At 37.7% G+C, this 20,883-nt stretch overlaps 1 protein-coding gene across 4 annotated transcripts in view; it reads right to left on the minus strand.

Annotated features, from left to right (window-relative positions):
* Positions 1-595: 595 nt before the first annotated feature.
* Positions 596-20,883, minus strand: part of Gabrg3 (gamma-aminobutyric acid type A receptor subunit gamma3) — a 620,605-nt gene continuing 600,317 nt past the window's right edge. For 3 of the 4 annotated variants that reach the window (XM_074061795.1, XM_074061797.1, XM_074061796.1), the window contains 3 exons: positions 9,315-9,511; positions 8,799-8,858; positions 596-4,728 (listed from right to left, as the gene is read on the minus strand). In XM_074061795.1, coding sequence (XP_073917896.1) covers positions 4,447-4,728; positions 8,799-8,858; positions 9,315-9,511 — 539 coding nt within the window. In that variant the 3' untranslated portion in view covers positions 596-4,446. Of the gene's footprint in view, positions 4,729-8,798; positions 8,859-9,314; positions 9,512-15,384; positions 16,796-20,883 lie in introns of those variants that run through there. The other variant, XM_074061798.1, reaches the window with a different exon arrangement.

Consider the following 20,883-nt stretch of genomic DNA (forward strand, 5'->3'; position numbering starts at 1 on the left):
GAAAACAAAGGACCATTCAAGTAGAGGGTATTTTGAAAGTGAGTAAGTAAATAAATGGGAACATTCTCCCTTTTGACATTAATAGAACTAGACCAAGCTTTAATTCTGGAATTGCTAGTCAGAAGAAATTTAAGGAATAGTTTGGTCTTCAAAACTATGAGAAAAATTTTAAAAAGTTTTTATTCTTCCAGAAATAATGAATTTCTGAATTGTTTTCCTGTCATCTTAGAACATATTTTTCTTCCTGTAATGATAGAAATCTATCTTTGTAATAAAAGCTAAGTGGATAGGGGATCAGAGATGGGGCTTGTCATTTATCCTGAATTGTTTGTTACTGTTTAGTTCTTTGGTTGTGAGTAGGCAGAGAACACAAATGTTGGGGTACTGCTAACCTTTTAAACCTAAATACTTCCTACAGACCATACTGAGGAAAGAAATATATACAGGTTACATACTTCCCCAATTTGGAGCAGTCTGAAGGGGGTACAACAGAAGATTGTGAGTTGAACATTTGCAATATATTCACAGTCTGGTAATATTTTGTAAAGGATATGGTTCTGATGCCCCAATGGACAGCTTATTAGTACAAATGGAATTTAACCCTTTAATGCATATTTATTTACACCAGATTCTGTTTATCTCAACTCAGTCTCTATTTTTAATAGAAACTGAAGATGAAGCCTCATACATGTATGATTTATAAACTCTCAGAAAAAGCACTCAAAAACAGTTGCAAGATCACAAAGCAGATTCGAAATGCTTGTTGCCTTAAACTGATAGAATGATAAACACAGTGGTTGGAGACCAGTTGTAATTCTTTAAGTCTCAAGGGAAATCACATAAAGTTTCCAGTTTGGCAGCTGAGATAAAAATGACCAAGGAAGCAGAGGTTTTGTTTGTTTTGTGTTCTAGCCCTTTGGATAAAGAGTGGCCCATCTTCGTAGCTGTGGCAAGCACTAGTCAACGTAAAATGGGTTACCTACTGGTCCCCTCTTCCATCATTTACAGAGTGCAGAATTTTGCAGAGCTGAAAAATATGCCTATTGTCTTATTTTTACTGTAGCAAGCTATTGGTAGGTATAATGATTTGGTTTCACTCATATCCCTATCACAAGGACTATGATGCTGACTTTCAGATTGTCCCCAGTATCCCATATGTAGCACGAAAATGATTTATGATTGAGGACAAACATTCCCTCAGCTGAATAATGCACAAAAACTCTGTACTTCATTGATTTGATGAAAAATTAAGGATAAGATTGTCATATAAAGGGATGAAATCCTATTTTAATCCATGCACAAGAATGAAAATAGCTGATTGTAGAAAGTGGAAAATCTTGTAAGATGCAGATTATTTGAGCTTTTCAAAATCTTATTTTAAGGCATATTTTGGGTAGATTGGGGGCAGTATTGGCTGGGTCCAAAGTAAATTTCATTAACATTATTCCTTTCTGTTTCCAGCCTCTGGAGAGTTTCTGTTCTGGATGGTGGTGTTGAGACTTTCCAGGTCTGAAGAGGCACTTTACTTCTGTTAAATGTGTGGCATGCCTTTTAGTTTTTTCTTTTTCATGTCAACCAAGATGCAGATTAAGAGGGAGACAGTTATAGTTTTAAATATGATCCACAGTGGTCAGAAATTTTAAATCTTTGTCAAAACACAGAACAGTCATCTCCTCAATTTAGAGTGCTTCTGAAAGTGAGGGATACAGTTAGCACCTTTGGAATGCAGGCCACTAAGATAACTTTCACCCAAATATTCCCCAGGTCTACATACAGAACAAGCTGGAACTGGGCTGAGTGAAACAGCCTGGGTCTGTGTGCCTGACACAGCTCCCTCATAATCAAGCATCCTGTCAAAGGAGAGTGCCAAACGAAGAGGTATGAATTTCCCTCTATGCTTTCTTCTTCCTTCTTCCAAAACTAAATATAATCATCATTTTGAAGCCCCTGAGCCTTGCACCTAAGTGAGGTGCACACATCTCCTGCATTTTAGGCTGAAAAGGTTCATCTCAGGAGTTGAGATTGGTATGGAGAACATGAATTATGCAGAGAAAAAGGTTTTGAAATGCTCCTAGCGGATGCATTGGTTCTTTTTAGTAAGACTTTGCAGTGTGTAGATTGCTAAATATGCAGGAGTCTACACCATGTTAAGTAAACATCTCATAAACTCTCTTGAGTTGAAAGTTCTGCTTCATGGAACAGAAGCCACGAACTACAGTGTTTTGATCAGTAAGACAACTGAGGTTGGGAGGAGAAGAAACTTTCAGAAAGCAGTATATATGTACTAGATGTGAAATTTCATGACAGGTGCTAATGACACCCAAATATTGAGTGATTTGGAAACAAGAGGCATCCATGGAATTGTTTTTAGGCTAACATAGGAGTAAATCTATGCTATAATGAATGTCTGTACAATATTTCTCTCTCAAGAAAATTTCACTAGCAAATTCAGTTCTCTCCAGAGCTTCCTTTAAAATTTAAGAGGTCAAAATTTCTAACTTATTGCTAGAAATTGTAAATTTATAACACTGTCAATTGTGGTTGTGTTGTTTGCCCTCTGCGCTGTGGGTTCTTTCAGTCAGGGCATCTCCAAGGTAGGTCTGCCATAGGTGGGAAGGGTCCTTTTTGTATAAGAAACAGAACTAGGATAGTGATACCTGGAATTTTCTAATAGAAGAGAAATTCCAGTTAAGCCATTATTTCAACCTTTTGCTCCACAAGATTTTATTATTTTGATTTTTAAATTGAATTTGTTAAGGAAAAGTCAATTGGCTTGTGGCTTACACAGCAACTATTAAACCAAAAGGCAGGAAGGAAAATGGGACTGACTACTTCATACTACAAAGACTTGCTCTTTGAAAATTGGGTAGTCCTATATCTATATTTTCACATTCAACAGATAGGCAACAATGTAATTAAGAATAAACAGTTACATCTGATTTCAGTTTTTCTAGTCTCTTCCATGTCATCCATGTCTCTGATATAGACTGAGTAAATTGTGTGAAATCAGTATTTTTACATACTTTCTCTGAATAATGTTCTACTTTTTTTCTGAGTAATAATAGTAATCACAATAGCTAATTAGAAAATTAATGGTTTCCAATAAAATTAATTCAGCTTTCTGTGTGAAAAGATGAGAAATATAGAAATTCTGGTACTAAAATTAAGTGACAGATTAACAGAGCATTGTTAACTAACTGGTAGAACTTTTTCCTACAGATGGAGGGAAGCTTCAAAAGAGTCATGTGAAGTTCACACCGGCATCCAGTTATAACAAAGAACTCTTACCAAGAAGCAAGCTAGTTTTGTGTTATAAAAATATCAAAAGAGTATTGTTTTGGGGAGATTTTTTTCTTTGGGATTTTGTTATGTATCCATATTTCAAAGTATAAAATAATTTTTGCTCATCAAAATATATAATTGATGATAGCAATTACCCATTTTTTTGCATCTAAATTGATTTCACTTGAAAATCAATATTCACTAAGAAAACTTTGAAATTGTATTTACATTTCTTTCACACTCTGGAATATATTTTCAGAACAAAGTCTTGTGCATGTTGTGTCTTTCTTTGCAAGAAAAAACCAACCACTGAATGCCTAACGACTTTGGCAGGACACATTCTCTAAGGTTGAGCCTTGGTCTAGTTAAACTCAGCTTTGAAGGAGAGATGTTGAACCCATGGTTCAAATATGGTTGACTCTCAGTAGTTTGGAATAAAATAATTTCCACCTAATGTTCAGAGATAATAAACACCTTTTTCTTCAGCGATATGAGAGTTTAGGAAGTTGTATTTTTTTCTCAAATGGAAACAATGCATGCGCACTCCTCCCAGGCCTAGCGTGAGGTTGTTGGGCAAAGGGAGACTAGCTAACAACAATGGCTCCAAAGCAAAAGAGGCCACAGAGAAGAGAAACTTGGGTTCAAATGCACTGAAGTTCCCACTTGAACTGGTGAGCACACAGCTGAGGCCCACACAAGTGTGGTTCCTCTACTAGGAGTGATTCAGTAGAGGGCTGCAAAGGAAAGATAGGTAAGGGGTAGGGATCTGAGAGAACCTCTCAGATATTTGTGTTTTTACAGATTTCCTTGTGAGGGTAATCAGTATCCAAAACCATTCATAAGCATCACCATACCACAGATTCAGTAAGAAATTAGCAAGAATATTACTTTTAAAATGCAACTACTACACAAGTGTGTGAGTGTGTGTGTGTGTGTTTGTGTGTTTGACAGAGAGAGAGAGAGAGAGAGAGAGAGAGAGAGAGAGAGAAATTCATACTGGGAACATTTGCCAAATACTTCATGCTGTTGAAAGGTAAATTTTAACTTCAGATAGACTGAGCAGTGTATTTCCTTGCTACTCCCAATTGGTTACTACTGGTCCGAGGATGATGGAAAGGAATGAATGTGAATCAAGTGCTCTTCACTCATCACTAAGGGACACATTTAAAGATACAGGTATCCAACCCAATAGACCAGATTAAAGAGCAGGAACGATGTAGGGAAAAAGACCCGGGAGTACGAGTCCAGCTCCGAGATGTCTATGTGAATCCGCCCTTTCCTCCAAGATCCCGATTTACATTCTTCATAGCAGCAGAAGAAACTCTGACAGTCTTTGCCATCCAGACACTCGTAGACACAGGTATCTTCAAATTCTTGCCAGTACACGGAGTTGTTTAAAGTGATCATCGCTGGCGGTTGTGGCCTCATGTCAAGGAGAGAATAGTTCTGCAGGCAACAACAACACAACAATCAGGAAATGCAATAAGAACAGTCTAAGCGTAGTTAGCAATAGGTACATTGTACGTTTGCTTCTGGAAAGGGGATGAAAGATATTCACATGCTGCCTTTTCTCCGCACTGGGCAGAAGTGGTCTTTTTCATCCTTGCCACTCAAATGCAAGGAAGACTGCAATGCAGTTTCAAAACTTGATTTCCCATCTTACTGGGGAAGGAGAACAAGCACAGTTTCAAAGTATACCAGCCATTTAAAGTCTGTATTCTGCCTACTTTCTGTTGACTTGTAGCAAATATGTAAATATCATGTATTTATTCCTCAAATGAGAAACTGAATTGACAGAGGAAGGTCAATGGAAACCTGTAATCTGACACAAGGGGAGGTAGGTGTAGCTGCCCTTTATTTATTTATTTTTTATTGTTTTGTTTTAGTCTGTTTTTTTTTGTTGTTTTTGTTGTTTGGTTGGTTGGTTTTTGATACAGGGTATCGCCATGTAGCCCAGGCTAGCCTCAAACTTGTGAGCCTCTTGCCTCAGCCTCCCAAGTGCCAGTAACACAGGCATGAGTCCTCTTCCCCCATCCCTGGCTCCAGATGCCTGTTTCTGAGGTGACCGGCTGAGTAATTATTTTGCCCAGGGTAAGCACAGTGCTGGGAAGGAGATCGTTCAGAATCCATCAGAAAGCACCATGAGAATATCTTACTGCTTTACCAAAAGTTATTATTACAGAGTACCACTTTGTCATCCTACTTTTGGATCTTTGTTTGACTGGCTGTGGTCATGGCTCTGTTGGAGTCATGAGCCTGGGAGAGCAGGCAGAAATGCTGAGCACTCACAGTCACCACTGGGAGCCTTTTGGAGCACTCTTATAACTGGGAAGTGGTATGTGCATTTGTGCGTGTGAGTCCAGACCTGAAGCAAGATGTTCACTGGGCCCTGCTTACTACTCACAGGCCCTGGCCACCCACTTCTGTGATGCTTGGGGACATCACTGTGCAGCTCTGGTGAGTGGACAGAAATGGAAATCCTGCTGCTCCTGCAGCTTTAATGTGCACATGCATCTTCTATGTTCATGCTTCTTAAACCTGAGTGTGTGCAAAAATTACTGGAGGGGGTGAAGGGTGGAGGGGAAGGAAGCTGAGACAAGGTAGATCTCTGGCTCCACTCCACTGCTTTTGAGGAAACTGCATCTTTTAACAAGTTCCAGTTGGAAAATCTATCTTTATTAAGTAGCAATTGTGTTATTTTTTCTACATACGTGCTTTGACAATTCTCAGCCAGAAATTCATCCATTTATTTCTCCATGTACCATGTAGCCCCTTTCTAGTGGAGTGACCTGTGCCCTTTGGGTCCACAGAAGCCAGATCTTGACAAAGCAGGGCAACCCAAAAGGAAGATGCTGTCCGAAGGTTCTGCAGGGGTTGGTGCAGCTCACCAGAAATCTAAAGGGTGACTTCCGGAGGCTGTAGGCAGCCTCAAACTTTCTGAGGGCAAGAGAAACTTTCATTTCATAAATTCATTTAGGGAACCAAAAACCTGTAGTCACTGAAACACAACAGAGACTCCATACAATAGTCAAAGGAGCTCTATGTCTTGATAGCTTAGAGATTTGAAATGAAATGAATTCCATTTTACAAAACTAAAATAAAACTTAGGATGTTAAAAGTCCTAAATGGTTCTACCCTATATTGTGTAAGTTCTTCTTCACATGCATGCATCTCGTTTTTCATGAATATTTCAAACCACATGTGACAGAGGTTTTGATGACTGCTTCCCCAGTCATCTTTGGCTGAGCTGGGCTCCTGCTGACTCATTCCTCTTTTGGCTGTGTGTATAGTGCAGCCCTGTGTGCTTCCCAGGAACATGTGAAGTGCAACTAGCTTTGCATTTGATAGGTTAGGAAGCTGAGGCACAGAGCAGAACAGTGGGGAACATATGACTGTTCCCGGAGCCTAGGCCCTACCTTCATCACTCCGGACACTGCTCATTTCTACTTTCGTTTGTTGGTGATGGTTGAGTAGAAGTGGTGACAATTCTCATCCAAGAGTTGAATATTTCCTTTTCTCTTTGACAGTAGTATGAACTCTGGCTGAAATGCTCTCTGATTGGGTCTTCTTACCTGGCCTGATAACCTTTGTCTGTAATTTGTTTTTCTTCGTACTTCATTTTAAGGCCATTATATTTTGTTTCTTTTCTTTGATTACATTTTCTTCTAGTTCTGTGGAAGTTTCTTTTTTCTCTGTGGTAAAGGATTTTTTTTCTTTTGCCAGTTTCATTTCTACACCAAAGATGTCAATATTTCTTTCCCTTATCTCTCAGCCTGATGACTGGTATGACAATGTGTTCTTTGGGCCTCAGGCTATCAGTTTTGCCATGTGTCTGTCATTCAGCACCCTCTTGTCTTTATGGTTCAGTATGATGCTCTTTGCAAGCATTTGCTGGTTTCCCACAGCTGTGAAAGTGGCATGCCCACTAACATTCCGTCAGAATTCAGATGATACACACTTGCAGAGTACAGATAACTATAGTCTCCTTGCAAACACAGGCTGAGCTGCACTAAATGTAAGATACTGATTAGCAGTTAGAAAACACCTGTGATCTATGGGTGGCCATACAACATTCAGTGTCATTATGAATTGATATGTATTAAGGGAGAAAAGTCATGATTGTATATAAAACTTGTGACATGATAAAAGTGGGAGTTCATTTCAGTGGTTTAACCATACACTTCTCAATTTTTCATTAGAGCTATATTCTTTCTTTAAACCAAGTACATTAATAATTAAATATTAGAAATTTATCTTTAAACTGTTAAACCTTAGCCAACATCTATAGGGCTTAATTTGTCCATGCTTCAGTTTTCTTATCTGTATAATGGGTTGTCATGGGTATAAAGTGAGTTGAAACACTGAGGCATAGCAGTCAAGCAAAGTGCTCAAAAGAAAGTGAGGATAGTTATGTCATCTTGGTGAAATTTGACAACATGAAACTTAAAATGATGCATATAGAAAAAAAGCACAAGAAATGACAGTGTCAATGTTGCCAATGAAAGCTGAAATAATCCATATGGCAAACAGTAGGGTAATAGCCCCAATATATTCTATATGTGACTATGCAAATTTCAGTACTGTAAAATATAATACACATAATAAATAACAAATAAATGGCAGATTGCTACTTTAAAATATCAATATAATTTTAAAAACATCATAAAGCAGCTCATAAAAAGAAGTGAAAATAAAAAATAACCAAGTGACAATATTATACTTTATCAATAATCAATTTAGATGGTGCTATTTTCTGTTTGGTTATGAAGCCAAATGTGAGAGAATTTGAAGAGTTGGGTCTCACCATGCTATTGGGGCTGGCAGGATGCTCTTTGTTAAAGACCAAACAATCCCTTTGGCCCAGTCACTCTGCCTGCAGGAATTTATAGCTAATTAAGCTGTTACAGGTGCATACAAGTCAGCATGAAAAGAATATGAACTCAGGAGACAGAGATCAGGAGGATTGTGGTTCAAAGCTAGCCCAGGCAAATAATTCCAAGAGACCTTATGTCAAAAAATCCATCACAAAAATAGGGCTGGTTGGAGTGGCTCAAGTGAAGGCCTGTACTCATCAGTACCCCCCATCCAGCTACGATTGTCTGCTCATTCAACATGAGCAATGATCCAATTATTAAAATGACCTTATGAAGTGTTTATGACACAGAAACTTAAGAACATATTTTTGAGTTACTAAAGAGCTTATAAATTAATATATAGATCATAATTTAATTTTTAAAAAATGCATGACTACATATTATTTCAGTGCCTAGGAAAAGTCAGAAATAATATGTATGCCATGCACTTAATCACTGCATAGAAGGGTTACGGTTAATTTTCTCCTCTACTTTGCAAATGCTTGGAAATTTTTTTAAAGTAGTACTAAAAACCAAAGACAGTAGGTATGTCACTCATTTGTCTTTAATACATGCACACATTAGCAGGAACATATCTTTCAAATGCAAGCTTAGTTTTGTCAGAGTTCTCAAACATACTAGCACCTGTAAGGCTAAACATACCGAGGGTGTTTGTAGGCTTATACGCTCATGAATCCATCTTGAGGAATCTGGATGTAATAACTGCAAGAAAAGAAGAAAAGTAATCAGAAAAGTGTGGTGGAGTGATCTTTAAGGTATGTGGAAATTTATCCTCGCTGGATGTGGTGATACATGTCTGCAATCCCAGCAACTTGGAGGCAGAGGTAGGAGATCATGGTTCTAGGCCAACTGGGAGCTTGGCCAAGTAGTCAAGTACTCACCTTGCAAATGCAAAAATGTGAAAACTTGGGTTCAATTCTCAAATGACTAAGTAAACAAATTAAAGCTCTAATCCTGTCACTAGCAGGTGACAAAGCAGCAGAGATGGCGAGGATCACATTCACCTTTCCAAAATCCATGTTCAGTTTTTAAAGTCTTGCTGTGTTACCTACACAAGTCTATTTTGTGAGATCCTTAGGAATGCAATTGCATTTAAGCGCACACTTACCTTAACTGTCCCCCACTACCTCCCAGAAACCTTTGCTGCCTGCCACTCACCGACGTTTTCTTCTCTGTGACCGCCGGTTTTCTGCAGCTTGAGTAGTAGTTAAGGGTGGCATACTCCATCAGAGCAGCAAAGACGAACAAAAAACACACGGTCACAAAAAGGTCCATGGCGGTCACATAAGACACTCGAGGCAGAGACTTCCTGGCTATGGTACTGAGCGTGGTCATGGTTAGCACTGTAGTGATGCCTGCACAGGGGACGGGAGAGAAACCATGGTGCATGAACAAAGCATCACTTCCATGGCTGTTTCATGTCCAACCTTCCTAACTGGTGTGACTTTTAAGTTTAAGGTCCATACGATTTGTGAGCCAGGTTTAAATAAGAGCTCTTATAGATCCTACCCTTTACCTCTTCCTCCACTCTGTCCACGATTCTCCAGGCCTAGCTCCATTTTTTTTCTGAGCTTCCTTTCCTGACAACACCCCAGAGCTGACAACATGAGCATGTGCCATCTGTGCTATGTCTGTGCCTTTCGGTGTACCTCACTTATTTTTTCATTATCACAATGAAATGCATCAGTTTTTTCATGTCTACACCCCAGTTAGATTCTGTGATTTTTAAAATCAAAACTGGATTTTGCTCATCTTTGCATGCTGTTACACAGCATAGCAGTCAACACAGTTTAGACATTTAACATTTAGACAATACTTTGAACGAATTGTTTAATTCATAATGCTCAATATTGGTTTGACTTTGAGTATCTTATATAGGTGGATGAACACTGAAGATTTATCAAAGTGTGGAAAAGATATGGAAAAGAAGCGCGTATGTGATGGATAGTTTAGGAGGAAAATGAGTGAAAAGGAGATGGTGATTGTTGAACATGAAGAGTGAAATGAAGATTATCATCTGAGAAAAGTAAAGGCTAACTCTCCCTGGATGGAATCCCTGAGAATCAAAACCTGTCAGGACAGGTGAGGGACCTGGACCCCAGCATCACGGGCATCTGTATATTAACACCACATTGCAGTGCTAGTCAGAGACAAGGCCCCCACGGCAGATAAACCCCACTGCTTTCCACCTTTGCTATAGCGTCACTCCCCTTTCATTCCTCCCTCACCTGCCCCAGGTAGTTCTGCCAGGGTAATTTGGAGAATGGGTCCAAAGCACTGAGTGGACAGCCTGTCCAGGTGTAGAAGATATTGATTGGAAGTCTAACTCTCAGTCTTCCCCTGGGCTTTCCTAGCATTTGGTTAGGATGAGCCATTTATCTTCATGATCGGTTTTTAAAATCAGTGTAGTAAAAACAGCATGTCAGGCTGTTCTTATGATAGATGGGAAAATTGTGAGATTTCATGTAAAAATGCTGTGAAAACTGGAAAAGTTGACAGTGATGCCAGGTATGTGCTTCATGGGAAAAGTTCTTGTAATAAATATCTACCTTAAAAAGTAGTGTGACCATGTCAGGTCTAAGAAGTTTGAAGTGTTAGTTTCTGTTTTGATGGCATTGTTGGTATCTGTAATTTCCATAGCTTTTGCCCATCAGTTCTCATACCCTGCATGCCAGAGCAGTCAGGAGCCACCTATCTGTTCACTTCCTTACCCTCAAGCCAGACCCAGAGACTATACAATGATGAGGGAAAAAAAATTGGATGAGGAATTCCTATTTAGTACAGAGATCTAAGCTACACAGAAAACAGGAGTGCTCTCCAAGGATCCTCACTGGTACCATAGCTTTCACCCTCTGTGGGGCAGCACCAGAAATCCAGGAAGAAACCTCAGCTGATCCTAATCAATGTACAATCCTTTATGGAAACATTCTTCCCTCCCAGTATCCCAGGGCAACTTTCTTTCTCATCCATCATTGGAAGGAAGGATGAATGTAAATTTTCACTTTTTTTTTTTATCTAAGTCAGAAATAAATCTCTTCAGCTAAACTCAAGCCAAGAGTATTTGATGTGGTTGGCCTATTTTTTTTCCCCCTCATTCAGTGAAATGCCCTTGAGATGCATTTGCACAACCGCTGTACCTTTCTATTGCAGAGTAATGTTCTATGGTGTGGGTGTACCACAATTTAAGCATTCACTTGTTGAAGGATCCCACCACTCTGTTTGGTTATTACAAATAGATTCATGTCAACCTATTTATATAATATTTGGAGTGACTTTCTTAGAGACAACTGTTCCAACTTCTGCCTTTTAATTTGCTATATTCTGATAATACACACTGAGTGTAATTATTAATATTTAAAACATTCCATACCATTTTATTTTGTGTTTTCTGTTTGTTTACTTTGTTTTTTCATGTCTTACTTTCTTTTCCTGTGGGTTACCTCAACAGTTTTTAGAATTTAATCTTGGTTTTTCTACAGTGTTTTGATTTTTTGGTGCTGGATATTGAATCCAGAGTCTTGTACACACTGACACATACCACCCCTCCAGTGTTTTTTTTTTATATTTAAATCAGTTTAATAAGTGAAATTAACATTCAGAACCTTGTCTCACTTGCCATATTTCACATTCCCAGTGTACCTGTGTTTATTTTATTTATTTTTTTTTCATTTTTCTTTTATTATTCATATGTGCATACAAGGATTGGTTCATTTCTCCCCACTGCCCCCACCCCCTCCCTTACCACCCACTCCGCCCCCTCCCTCTTCCCTCCCCAATACCCAGCAGAAACTATTTTGCCCTTATTTCTAATTTTGTTGTAGAGAGAGTATAAGCAATAATAGGAAGGAACAAGAGTTTTTGCTGGTTGAGATAAGGATAGCTATACAGGGCATTGACTCACATTGACTTCCTGTGCGTGGGTGTTACCTTCTAGGTTAATTCTTTTTGATCTAACCTTTTCTCTAGTACCTGTTCCCTTTTTCCTATTGGCCTCAGTTGCTTTAAGGTATCTGCTTTAGTTTCTCTGCGTTAAGGGCAACAAATGCTAGCTAGTTTTTTAGGTGTCTTACCTATCCTCACCCCTCCCTTGTGTGCTCTCGCTTTTATCATGTGCTCATAGTCCAATCCCCTTGTTGTGTTTGCCCTTGATCTAATGTCCACATATGAGGGAGAACATACGATTTTTGGTCTTTTGAGCCAGGCTAACCTCACTCAGAATGATGTTCTCCAATTCCATCCATTTACCAGCGAATGATAACATTTCGTTCTTCTTCATGGCTGCATAAAATTCCATTGTGTATAGATACCACATTTTCTTAATCCATTCGTCAGTGCTGGGGCATCTTGGCTGTTTCCATAACTTGGCTATTGTGAATAGTGCCGCAATAAACATGGATGTGCAGGTGCCTCTCCTCCAGTGTTTTTGAGAGTAACACTTTGTACAGTTTTTTAGTGGCTTCTCCAACTATTATGTTATACACACAACTTATCACCTGATGACATTCCTGCCAGTCTCTTACTTACCAATCTCTACTCTTCTCTGATTGTAATGTAGTTGTCTTAAATATTTCCTTTAAAAATACAAGAACTATCCCAGGCGACAATATGATTTTTTTCCATCAACCATTACAGGGAATTTAAAAACTTCACCTTTTATGTTACTTTTTCTTCCTTCCTATTCTAAAATATTTTACCTCACCAATCTTCTTCCAAGAACCTTTTTGCCCATTATTTTAGGATACATTTTCTGATGATAAATCCTCTTAGTTTTCCTTGAGAAACTAAGGAAAACTAGTTTCTGAAGTTATATGGAAGATATTCTTATTCAGTGGAGAAATCACAGCAAAAGCCTTTTCCTTCTAGCATTTGGAAGATACTTCATCATTTCCAGTGGCTTCTGTGGTTTCAGATGAGAAATCACAGTCATTCAAGTTGTATTTCCTTATAGGAATGGTGGGTGCCATTTCTCTTTACCATTTTTGGGATTTTTTCCTTTAGTTTTTAAGTTTGAATATAATGTAACTTAGCATGGAATTCTTTGAATTTATCATATTTGAGATTTATTTAGCTCCTTGAATATGGAAATTTAGATGCCTTTTGGGAAATTTGAGAAACTTTTAGCCATTATTTCTTTGAATGCTTGTTAGCCTCATTGACTTCTCCTGGAAGTTCCATGATACAAATATTAAGCCATTACTCAGTATGACACAGGTCCCTAAGCTTAATTCACTGTGTCTTCAGTCTGTTTTCTCTCTTTGCTGCTCAGATTGACTAGATTTTTTTCTACCTTAAAGTCCACTGATTCTTTCCATGGTGCCCTCCATTCTGTGGCTGAGCATTCTAGGGAGTTTTTTCTCTTTGTTATGATTATTTTCTATTCTAAAAGTGTGTTTGGTTCTTCATTTTACCCTGACTGTCTTGATGAGGCTGTATGTTTTTCCACTTAGCTCCAGCATGTTGGTAATTGCTCATCAAAGCATTTTATGCTACTACTTTAAAATCCTGTTCAGACAATCCTGGAGGTATCACAATACCCAACTTCAAACTATATTGCAAAGCAATAGTAATAAAAACAGCATGGCACTGGCCGAAAAACGGACATGAACAACAGTGGAACAGAATAGAGGACCCAAATATGAATCCACACAACTATACCCACCTTATTTTTGACAAAGGCACTAAAAATAAATGATGCAGAAAAGACAGCCTCTTCAACAAAAGCTGTTGGGAAAACTGGTTAGCAGTCTGTAAAAAACTGAAACTAGATCCAAGTTTATCACCCTGTACTAGTATTAACTCAAAATGGATCAAGGACCTTAATATCAGATCCCAAACTCTAAAGTTGGTACAGAAAGAGTAGGAAACACTGGAAGAAATAGGTATAGGCAAGGACTTCCTCAACAGAACCCCAGCAGCTCAACTAAGAGAAAGTATAGACAAGTGGGATTTCATAAAACTAAAAAGCTTCTGCTCAACAAAAGAAATGGTCTCTAAACTGAAGAGACCACCCACAGAGTGGGAGAAAATATTTGCCAGATATACATCAGACAGAGGACTGATTACCAGAATATACAGGGAACTCAAAAAATTAAACTCTCCCAAAATTAATGAACCAATAAAGAAATGGGCAAGTGAACTAAATAGAACTTTCTCAAAAGAGAAAATTCAAATGGCAAAAAACACATGAAAAAATGCTCACCTAGCCATAAAGGAAATGCAAATCAAAACCACACTAAGATTCCACTTCACCCCTGTTAGAATAGCCATCATTAGCAATACCACTAATAACAGGTGCTGGCGAGGATGTGGGGAAAAAGGAACCCTTGTACACTGCTGGTGGGAATGTAAACTCTGGAAAGATATTTGAAGGCTTCTCAAAAATCTAAACATCGATCTACCATATGATCCAGCAATACCACTCCTGGGGATATACCCAAAGGAATGTGACACAGTTTACTCCAGAGGCACCTGCACACCCATGTTTATTGCAGCACTATTCACAATAGCCAAGTTATGGAAACAGCCAAGATGTCCCACTACTGATGAATAGATTAAGAAAATCTATACACAATGGAATTTTATGCAGCCATGAAGAAGAATGAAATCTTATCATTTGCAAGTAAGTGGATGGAACTGGAGAACATCATCCTGAGTGAGGTTAGCCAGGCTCAGAAGACCAAAAATCATATGTTCTCCCTTATATGCGGACATTAGATCAAGGGCAAACACAACAAGGGGATTGGACTTTGAGCACATGATAAGGTGAGAGCACACAAGGGAGGTGTGAGGATAGGTAAGACACCCAAAAAAATATGATAGCATTTGATGTCCTCAATGCAAAGGAACTAATGCAGAACTTTAAAGCTACAGAGACCAATAGGAGTAGGAAATCAGGAACTAGAGAAAAGGTCAGTTGGAGAGTATCAATTTAGAATGTAACACATTTGTACATGGAAGCAATGCTAGGAATCTCCCTGTATAGCTATCCTTATCTCAACTAGCAAAAATGCTCTGTCCTTTTTATTATTGTTTATACTCTCTCTTCAACAAAATTAGAGATAAAGGCAGAACGGTTTCTGCCTGGTCGAGAGGGGGTGGGGGGGAGAAGGAGGGGATGGGGGAAGGGAGAAGAAATGACCCAAACATTGTATACACATATGAATAAAAGATATATTTTTTAAAAAAATTCTGTTCAGATAATTCTAACAATGCTATCTCAATATTGGTGCGTTTTCTGCTTGTGATGAGTGATATTTTATTGTATCTTGTTTATCCTTGGAATTATTTTAGGAGATTAAAAATCTTATTCTGTAGCAATTTTTTCATTTTTATTAGGATATATTCATTGTACAAGGGTAACTCATTGTGATAAATTCTAATAAGCTTACATAGTACATTGGATGGCTCACCCCCATCATTTCCCTCCACTTTAAGCAGTTGCAAGATGTTTTATCATTATATGCAAAATTTTAAAGTAGCCCTACTTATAACATATTTAGGCCAGAAAACATTAACACAAAGATTCATACATAAAACCAAAATGCTTGTGTACCAAATACATTTTCTAAGACTAGAAGGAGGAACTCTGTACTGAAAAGATACCTTTACTGTATATAACCAAGAAGTCTTCATGATGTTGCATTCTGTCCAATAACATGAAACATCTGCTTGTTCATAAATGATTTAAGGCTTTCCTCATTAAAGCTTTTTGTTTTATCTAATCCAATGTTAGAATTCCAAGTTTTCTTCTAGAAATTTCACCTTTTTAGCTTTAACACCCAAGTCTTTGATTCATGAAAAATCAATTTTTGTGTATCATGGTACATAGAAATTAAAGTTTGTTGTGTGCTATATTTACTAGTTGTAGAGTTCTGTAACATCAAATAGTCAGAAACACGGGTAGTTTTTTCAGGTCCTCTATCTTTTTGCTGATTTTGTGTGTACTTGCTTGTGCACACAACTGACACAGTAGCCCCTCCTTTTCTATGGAGTTATGGTAGAGGACCCTTAGTGAATGCCTGAAACTGCAGATAGTACCATACCCTATCCCTATGTACGCTATATTTTTCCTATACACACATACGTATGACAAAGTATAATTTATAAGTTAGGCACAGTAAAGTAGCACCAATAATAACTAGGAACAGAATAATTACAAAAATATAGAATAATAAAATCGTGTGAATGTTGTGTTTCCTTCTCTCTCTCTCTCTCAAAATATCTTATTGCACTGTCCTCACCCTTCCTCCTGTTGCCTACATGATGAGATGAAGTGACATAACCATTGTGACCTCAGCATGTGACTTTTCTTTAATAATTTTCATCTTTTCACTTAAAGGAAACATTTTATGGCTTCTATTTGGCACATCCAAATTGCCAGTGTCACTACTTTTGTTAAGTGAAACAAAGGTTACCTGAATACAAGCCTTGCTAAACTGTGACACTGGATCTGATAATTGAGATGGCTCCTGACTAATGGGTGCATAGTGCATACAGTGTGGATACTCTGGACAGGTGGGATAGACAGGATGCTTTAACATTTTGACATTCAACTCATAATGCTGTGAAATTTAAAACATGTGTTATTTAGTTCTTAAATCTTCCATTAGTGTTTTTGGACTTCAGTTGATTGTAGATACCTGAAAGAACAGAAAACAAAACCGTGGATAAGGGGGTGGGGTACTACTGTGGAAATGCTTTGGAATCTCTAACAGTGGCTGTAGCATTCTAATTTGCTTGTATTGTCAGTTTTTTTCTTCTTTTAAAATGAAGCACTACAGTTATGTACATACGTATTTATGAAAGCTTTGATTTTCTGATGAGACAACAATTTTGTCCTTATTATTTTGGTAAAAGACCTTTTCTTAATTTTAGTCTCATTCAATATGTTTATCTTCTATTTTCTTTCTTCTTTTATTATATTATTGTACTGTTGGTACATTGTGACATTTACAAAAATTCTTACAATATATAATAGTTGAGTTCAACATGTACTCATATCTTTATGCTTAAATTTTGCTTCTTTTTATCAATATATAGTTAGGAATTGACACTATCTATTTTGAGACTATCTACTATTCAGTAGATTGTCTCCACATAATTTTAAATAGCTAAGCTTGGGTCTACCATCTTGTTATTTATATATATGACTCAATTACTCATTTTTCTTCTTTTTTTTTCTTTTATTATTCATATGTGCATACAAGGCTTGAGTCATTTCTCCCCCTTGCCCCACCCCCTCCCTTACCACCCACTCCACCCCCCTCCCTCTTCCCCCCCCAATACCCAGCAGAAACTATTTTGCCCTTATCTCTAATTTTGTTGCAGAGAGAGTATAAGCAATAATAGGAAGGAACAAGGGTTTTTGCTGGTTGAGATAAGGATAGCTATACAAGTCATTGACTCACATTGATTTCCTGTGTGTGTGTGTTACCTTCTAAGTTAATTCTTTTTGATCTAACCTTTTCTCTAGTTTCTGCTCCCCTTTCCCTATTGGCCTCTGTTGCTTTTAAGGTATCTGCTTTAGTTTCTCTGCATTAAGGGCAACAAATGCTAATTAATTTTTTAGGTGTCTTACCTAACCTCACCCCTCCCTTGTGTGCTCTCGCTTTTATCATGTGCTCAAAGTCCAATCCCATTGTTGTGTTTGCCCTTGATCTAATGTCCACATATGAGAGAGAACATACGATTTTTGGTCTTTTGGGCCAGGCTAACCTCACTAAGAATGATGTTCTCCAATTCCATCCATTTACCAGCAAATGATAACATTTCGTTCTTCTTCATGGCTGCATAAAATTCCATTGTGTATAGATACCACATTTTCTTAATCCATTCATCAGTGGTGGGGCATCTTGGCTGTTTCCATAACTTGGCTATTGTGAATAGTGCCGCAATAAACATGGGTGTGCAGGTGCCTCTGGTGTAACCTGTGTCACATTGTTTTGGGTATATCCCCAAGAGTGGTATTGCTGGATCAAATGGTAGATCAATGTCTAGCTTTTTAAGTAGCCTCCAAATTTTTTTCCAGAGTGGAAAAAATTTCCACTCTGGAAATTTTACATTTTTACTGGTGGTTTACATTCCCACCAATAGTGTAAGAGGGTTCCTTTTTCCCCGCATCCTCGCCAACACCTGTTGTTGGTGATGTTGCTGATGATGGCTATTCTAACAGGGGTGAGGTGGAATCTTAGTGTGGTTTTAATTTGCATTTCCTTTATTGCTAGAGATGGTGAGCATTTTTTCATGTGTTTTTTGGCCATTTGAATTTCTTCTTTTGAGAAAGTTCTGTTTAGTTCACTTGCCCATTTCTTTATTGGTTCATTAGTTTTGGGAGAATTTAGTTTTTTAAGTTCCCTATATATTCTGGTTATCAGTCCTTTGTCTGATGTATAGTTGGCAAATATTTTCTCCCACTCTGTGGGTATTCTCTTCAGTTTAGAGACCATTTCTTTTGATGAACAGAAGCTTTTTCGCTTTATGAGGTCCCATTTATCTATGCTATCTCTTAGTTGCTGAGCTGCTGGGGTTTCATTGGGAAAGTTCTTACCTATACCTACTAACTCCAGAGTATTTCCTACTCTTTCCTGTATCAACTTTAGAGTTTGTGGTCTGATATTAAGATCCTTGATCCATTTTGAGTTAATCTTGGTATAGGGTGATATACACGGATCTAGTTTCAGTTTTTTGCAGACTGCTAACCGGTTTTCCCAGCAGTTTTTGTTGAAGAGGCTGCTATTTCTCCATCGTATATTTTTACCTCCTTTGTCAAAGACAAGTTGGTTATAGTTGTGTGGCTTCATATCTGGGTCCTCTATTCTGTTCCACTGGTCTTCATGTCTGTTTTTGTGCCAGTACCATGCTGTTTTTATTGTTATTGCTTTGTTATATAGTTTGAAGTCAGGTATTGTGATACCTCCTGCATTGTTCTTTTGACTGAGTATTGCCTTGGCTATTTGTGGCCTCTTGTGTTTCCATATAAATTTAACAGCAGATTTTTCAATCTCTTTAATGAATGTCATTGGAATTTTGATGGGAATTCCATTAAACATGTAGATTACTTTAGGGAGTATCAACATTTTTACTATGTTGATTCTACCAATCCATGAGCATGGGAGATCTCTCCACTTTCTATAGTCTTCCTCAATCTCTTTCTTCAGAAGTGTATAGTTTTTTTTGTAGAGGTCTTTCACATCTTTTGTTAGGTTTACACCTAGGTATTTGATTTTTTTTGAGGCTATTGTAAATGGAATTGTTTTCATACATTCTTTTTCAGTTTGCTCATTGTTAGTGTATAGAAATGCTAATGATTTTTCTATGTTGATTTTATATCCTGCTACCTTGCTATAGCTATTGATGATGTCTAGAAGCTTCTGAGTAGAGTGTTTTGGGTCTTTAAGGTATAGGATCATATTGTCTGCAAATAGGGATATTTTGACAGTTTCTTTACCTATTTGTATTCCTTTTGTTCCTTCTTCTTGCCTAATTGCTCTGGCTAGGAATTCCAGTACTATGTTGAATAGGAGTAGAGATAGTGGGCATCCTTGTCTGGTTCCTGATTTTAGAGGGAATGGTTTCAGTTTTTCTCCATTAAGTATAATGCTGGCTATAGGTTTGTCATATACAGCTTTTATAATGTTGAGGTACTTTCCTTCTATTCCTAGTTTTCTTAGAGCTTTTATCATGAAATGATGTTGGATCTTATCAAAGGCTTTTTCTGCATCTATTGAGTGATCAAGTGGATTTTGTCTTTGCTTCTGTTAATGTGCTTTATTACATTTATTGATTTTCGTATGTTGAACCACCCCTGTATTCCTGGGATGAAGCCTACTTGGTCGTGGTGAATAATCTTTTTGATGTGCTGTTGAATTCGGTTTGCCATTATTTTGTTGAGGATTTCTGTGTCAATATTCATTAAAGACATTGGCCTACAGTTCTCCTTTTTGGAGGAGTCTTTTCCTGGTTTTGGGATAAGTGCAATACTGGCTTCATAAAATGTGTTTGGCAATTTTCCTTCCCTTTCTATTTCGTGGAACAGTTTAAGGAGGGTTTGTATCTGTTCTTCTTTAATGGTCTGATAGAATTCAGCAGAGAATCCATCAGGTCCTGGACTTTTCTTTTTGGGGAGACTCTTGATTGCTGCTTCAATTTCATTTTGTGTTATAGGTCTATTCAGGTGTTTAATTTCCTCTTGGTTCAGTTTTGGATGATCATAAGTATCTAGAAATCTGTCCATTTCTTTAAAATTTTCAAATTTATTTGAATGTAGGTTCTCAAAGTAGTCTCTGATGATTTCCTGGACTTCTATGGTGTTTGTTGTTATCTCCCCTTTTGCATTCCTGATTCTACTAATTTGGGTTTTTTCTCTCCTCATTTTAGTCAGGTTTGCCAGGAGTCTACTGATCTTGTTTATTTTTTCAAAGAACTAACGTTTTGTTTCATTAATTCTTTGTATGGTTTTTTGGTTTCTATTTCGTTGATTTCAGCTCTTATTTTTATGATTTCTCTCCTTCTATTTGTTTTGGGATTTGCTTGTTCTTGTTTTTCTAGGAGTTTGAGATGTATCATTAGGTCATTGATTTGGGATCTTTCAGTCTTTTTAATATATGCACTCATGACTGTAAACTTTCCTCTCAGGACTGCCTTAGCTGTGTCCCATAGGTCCCGGTAGGTTGTGTTTTCATTTTCATTGACTTCCAGGAACTTTTTAATTTCCTCTTTTATTTCATCG

Source organism: Castor canadensis, chromosome 19 (assembly GCF_047511655.1).
Source record: "Castor canadensis chromosome 19, mCasCan1.hap1v2, whole genome shotgun sequence".
Taxonomy (NCBI): Eukaryota; Metazoa; Chordata; class Mammalia; order Rodentia; family Castoridae; genus Castor; species Castor canadensis.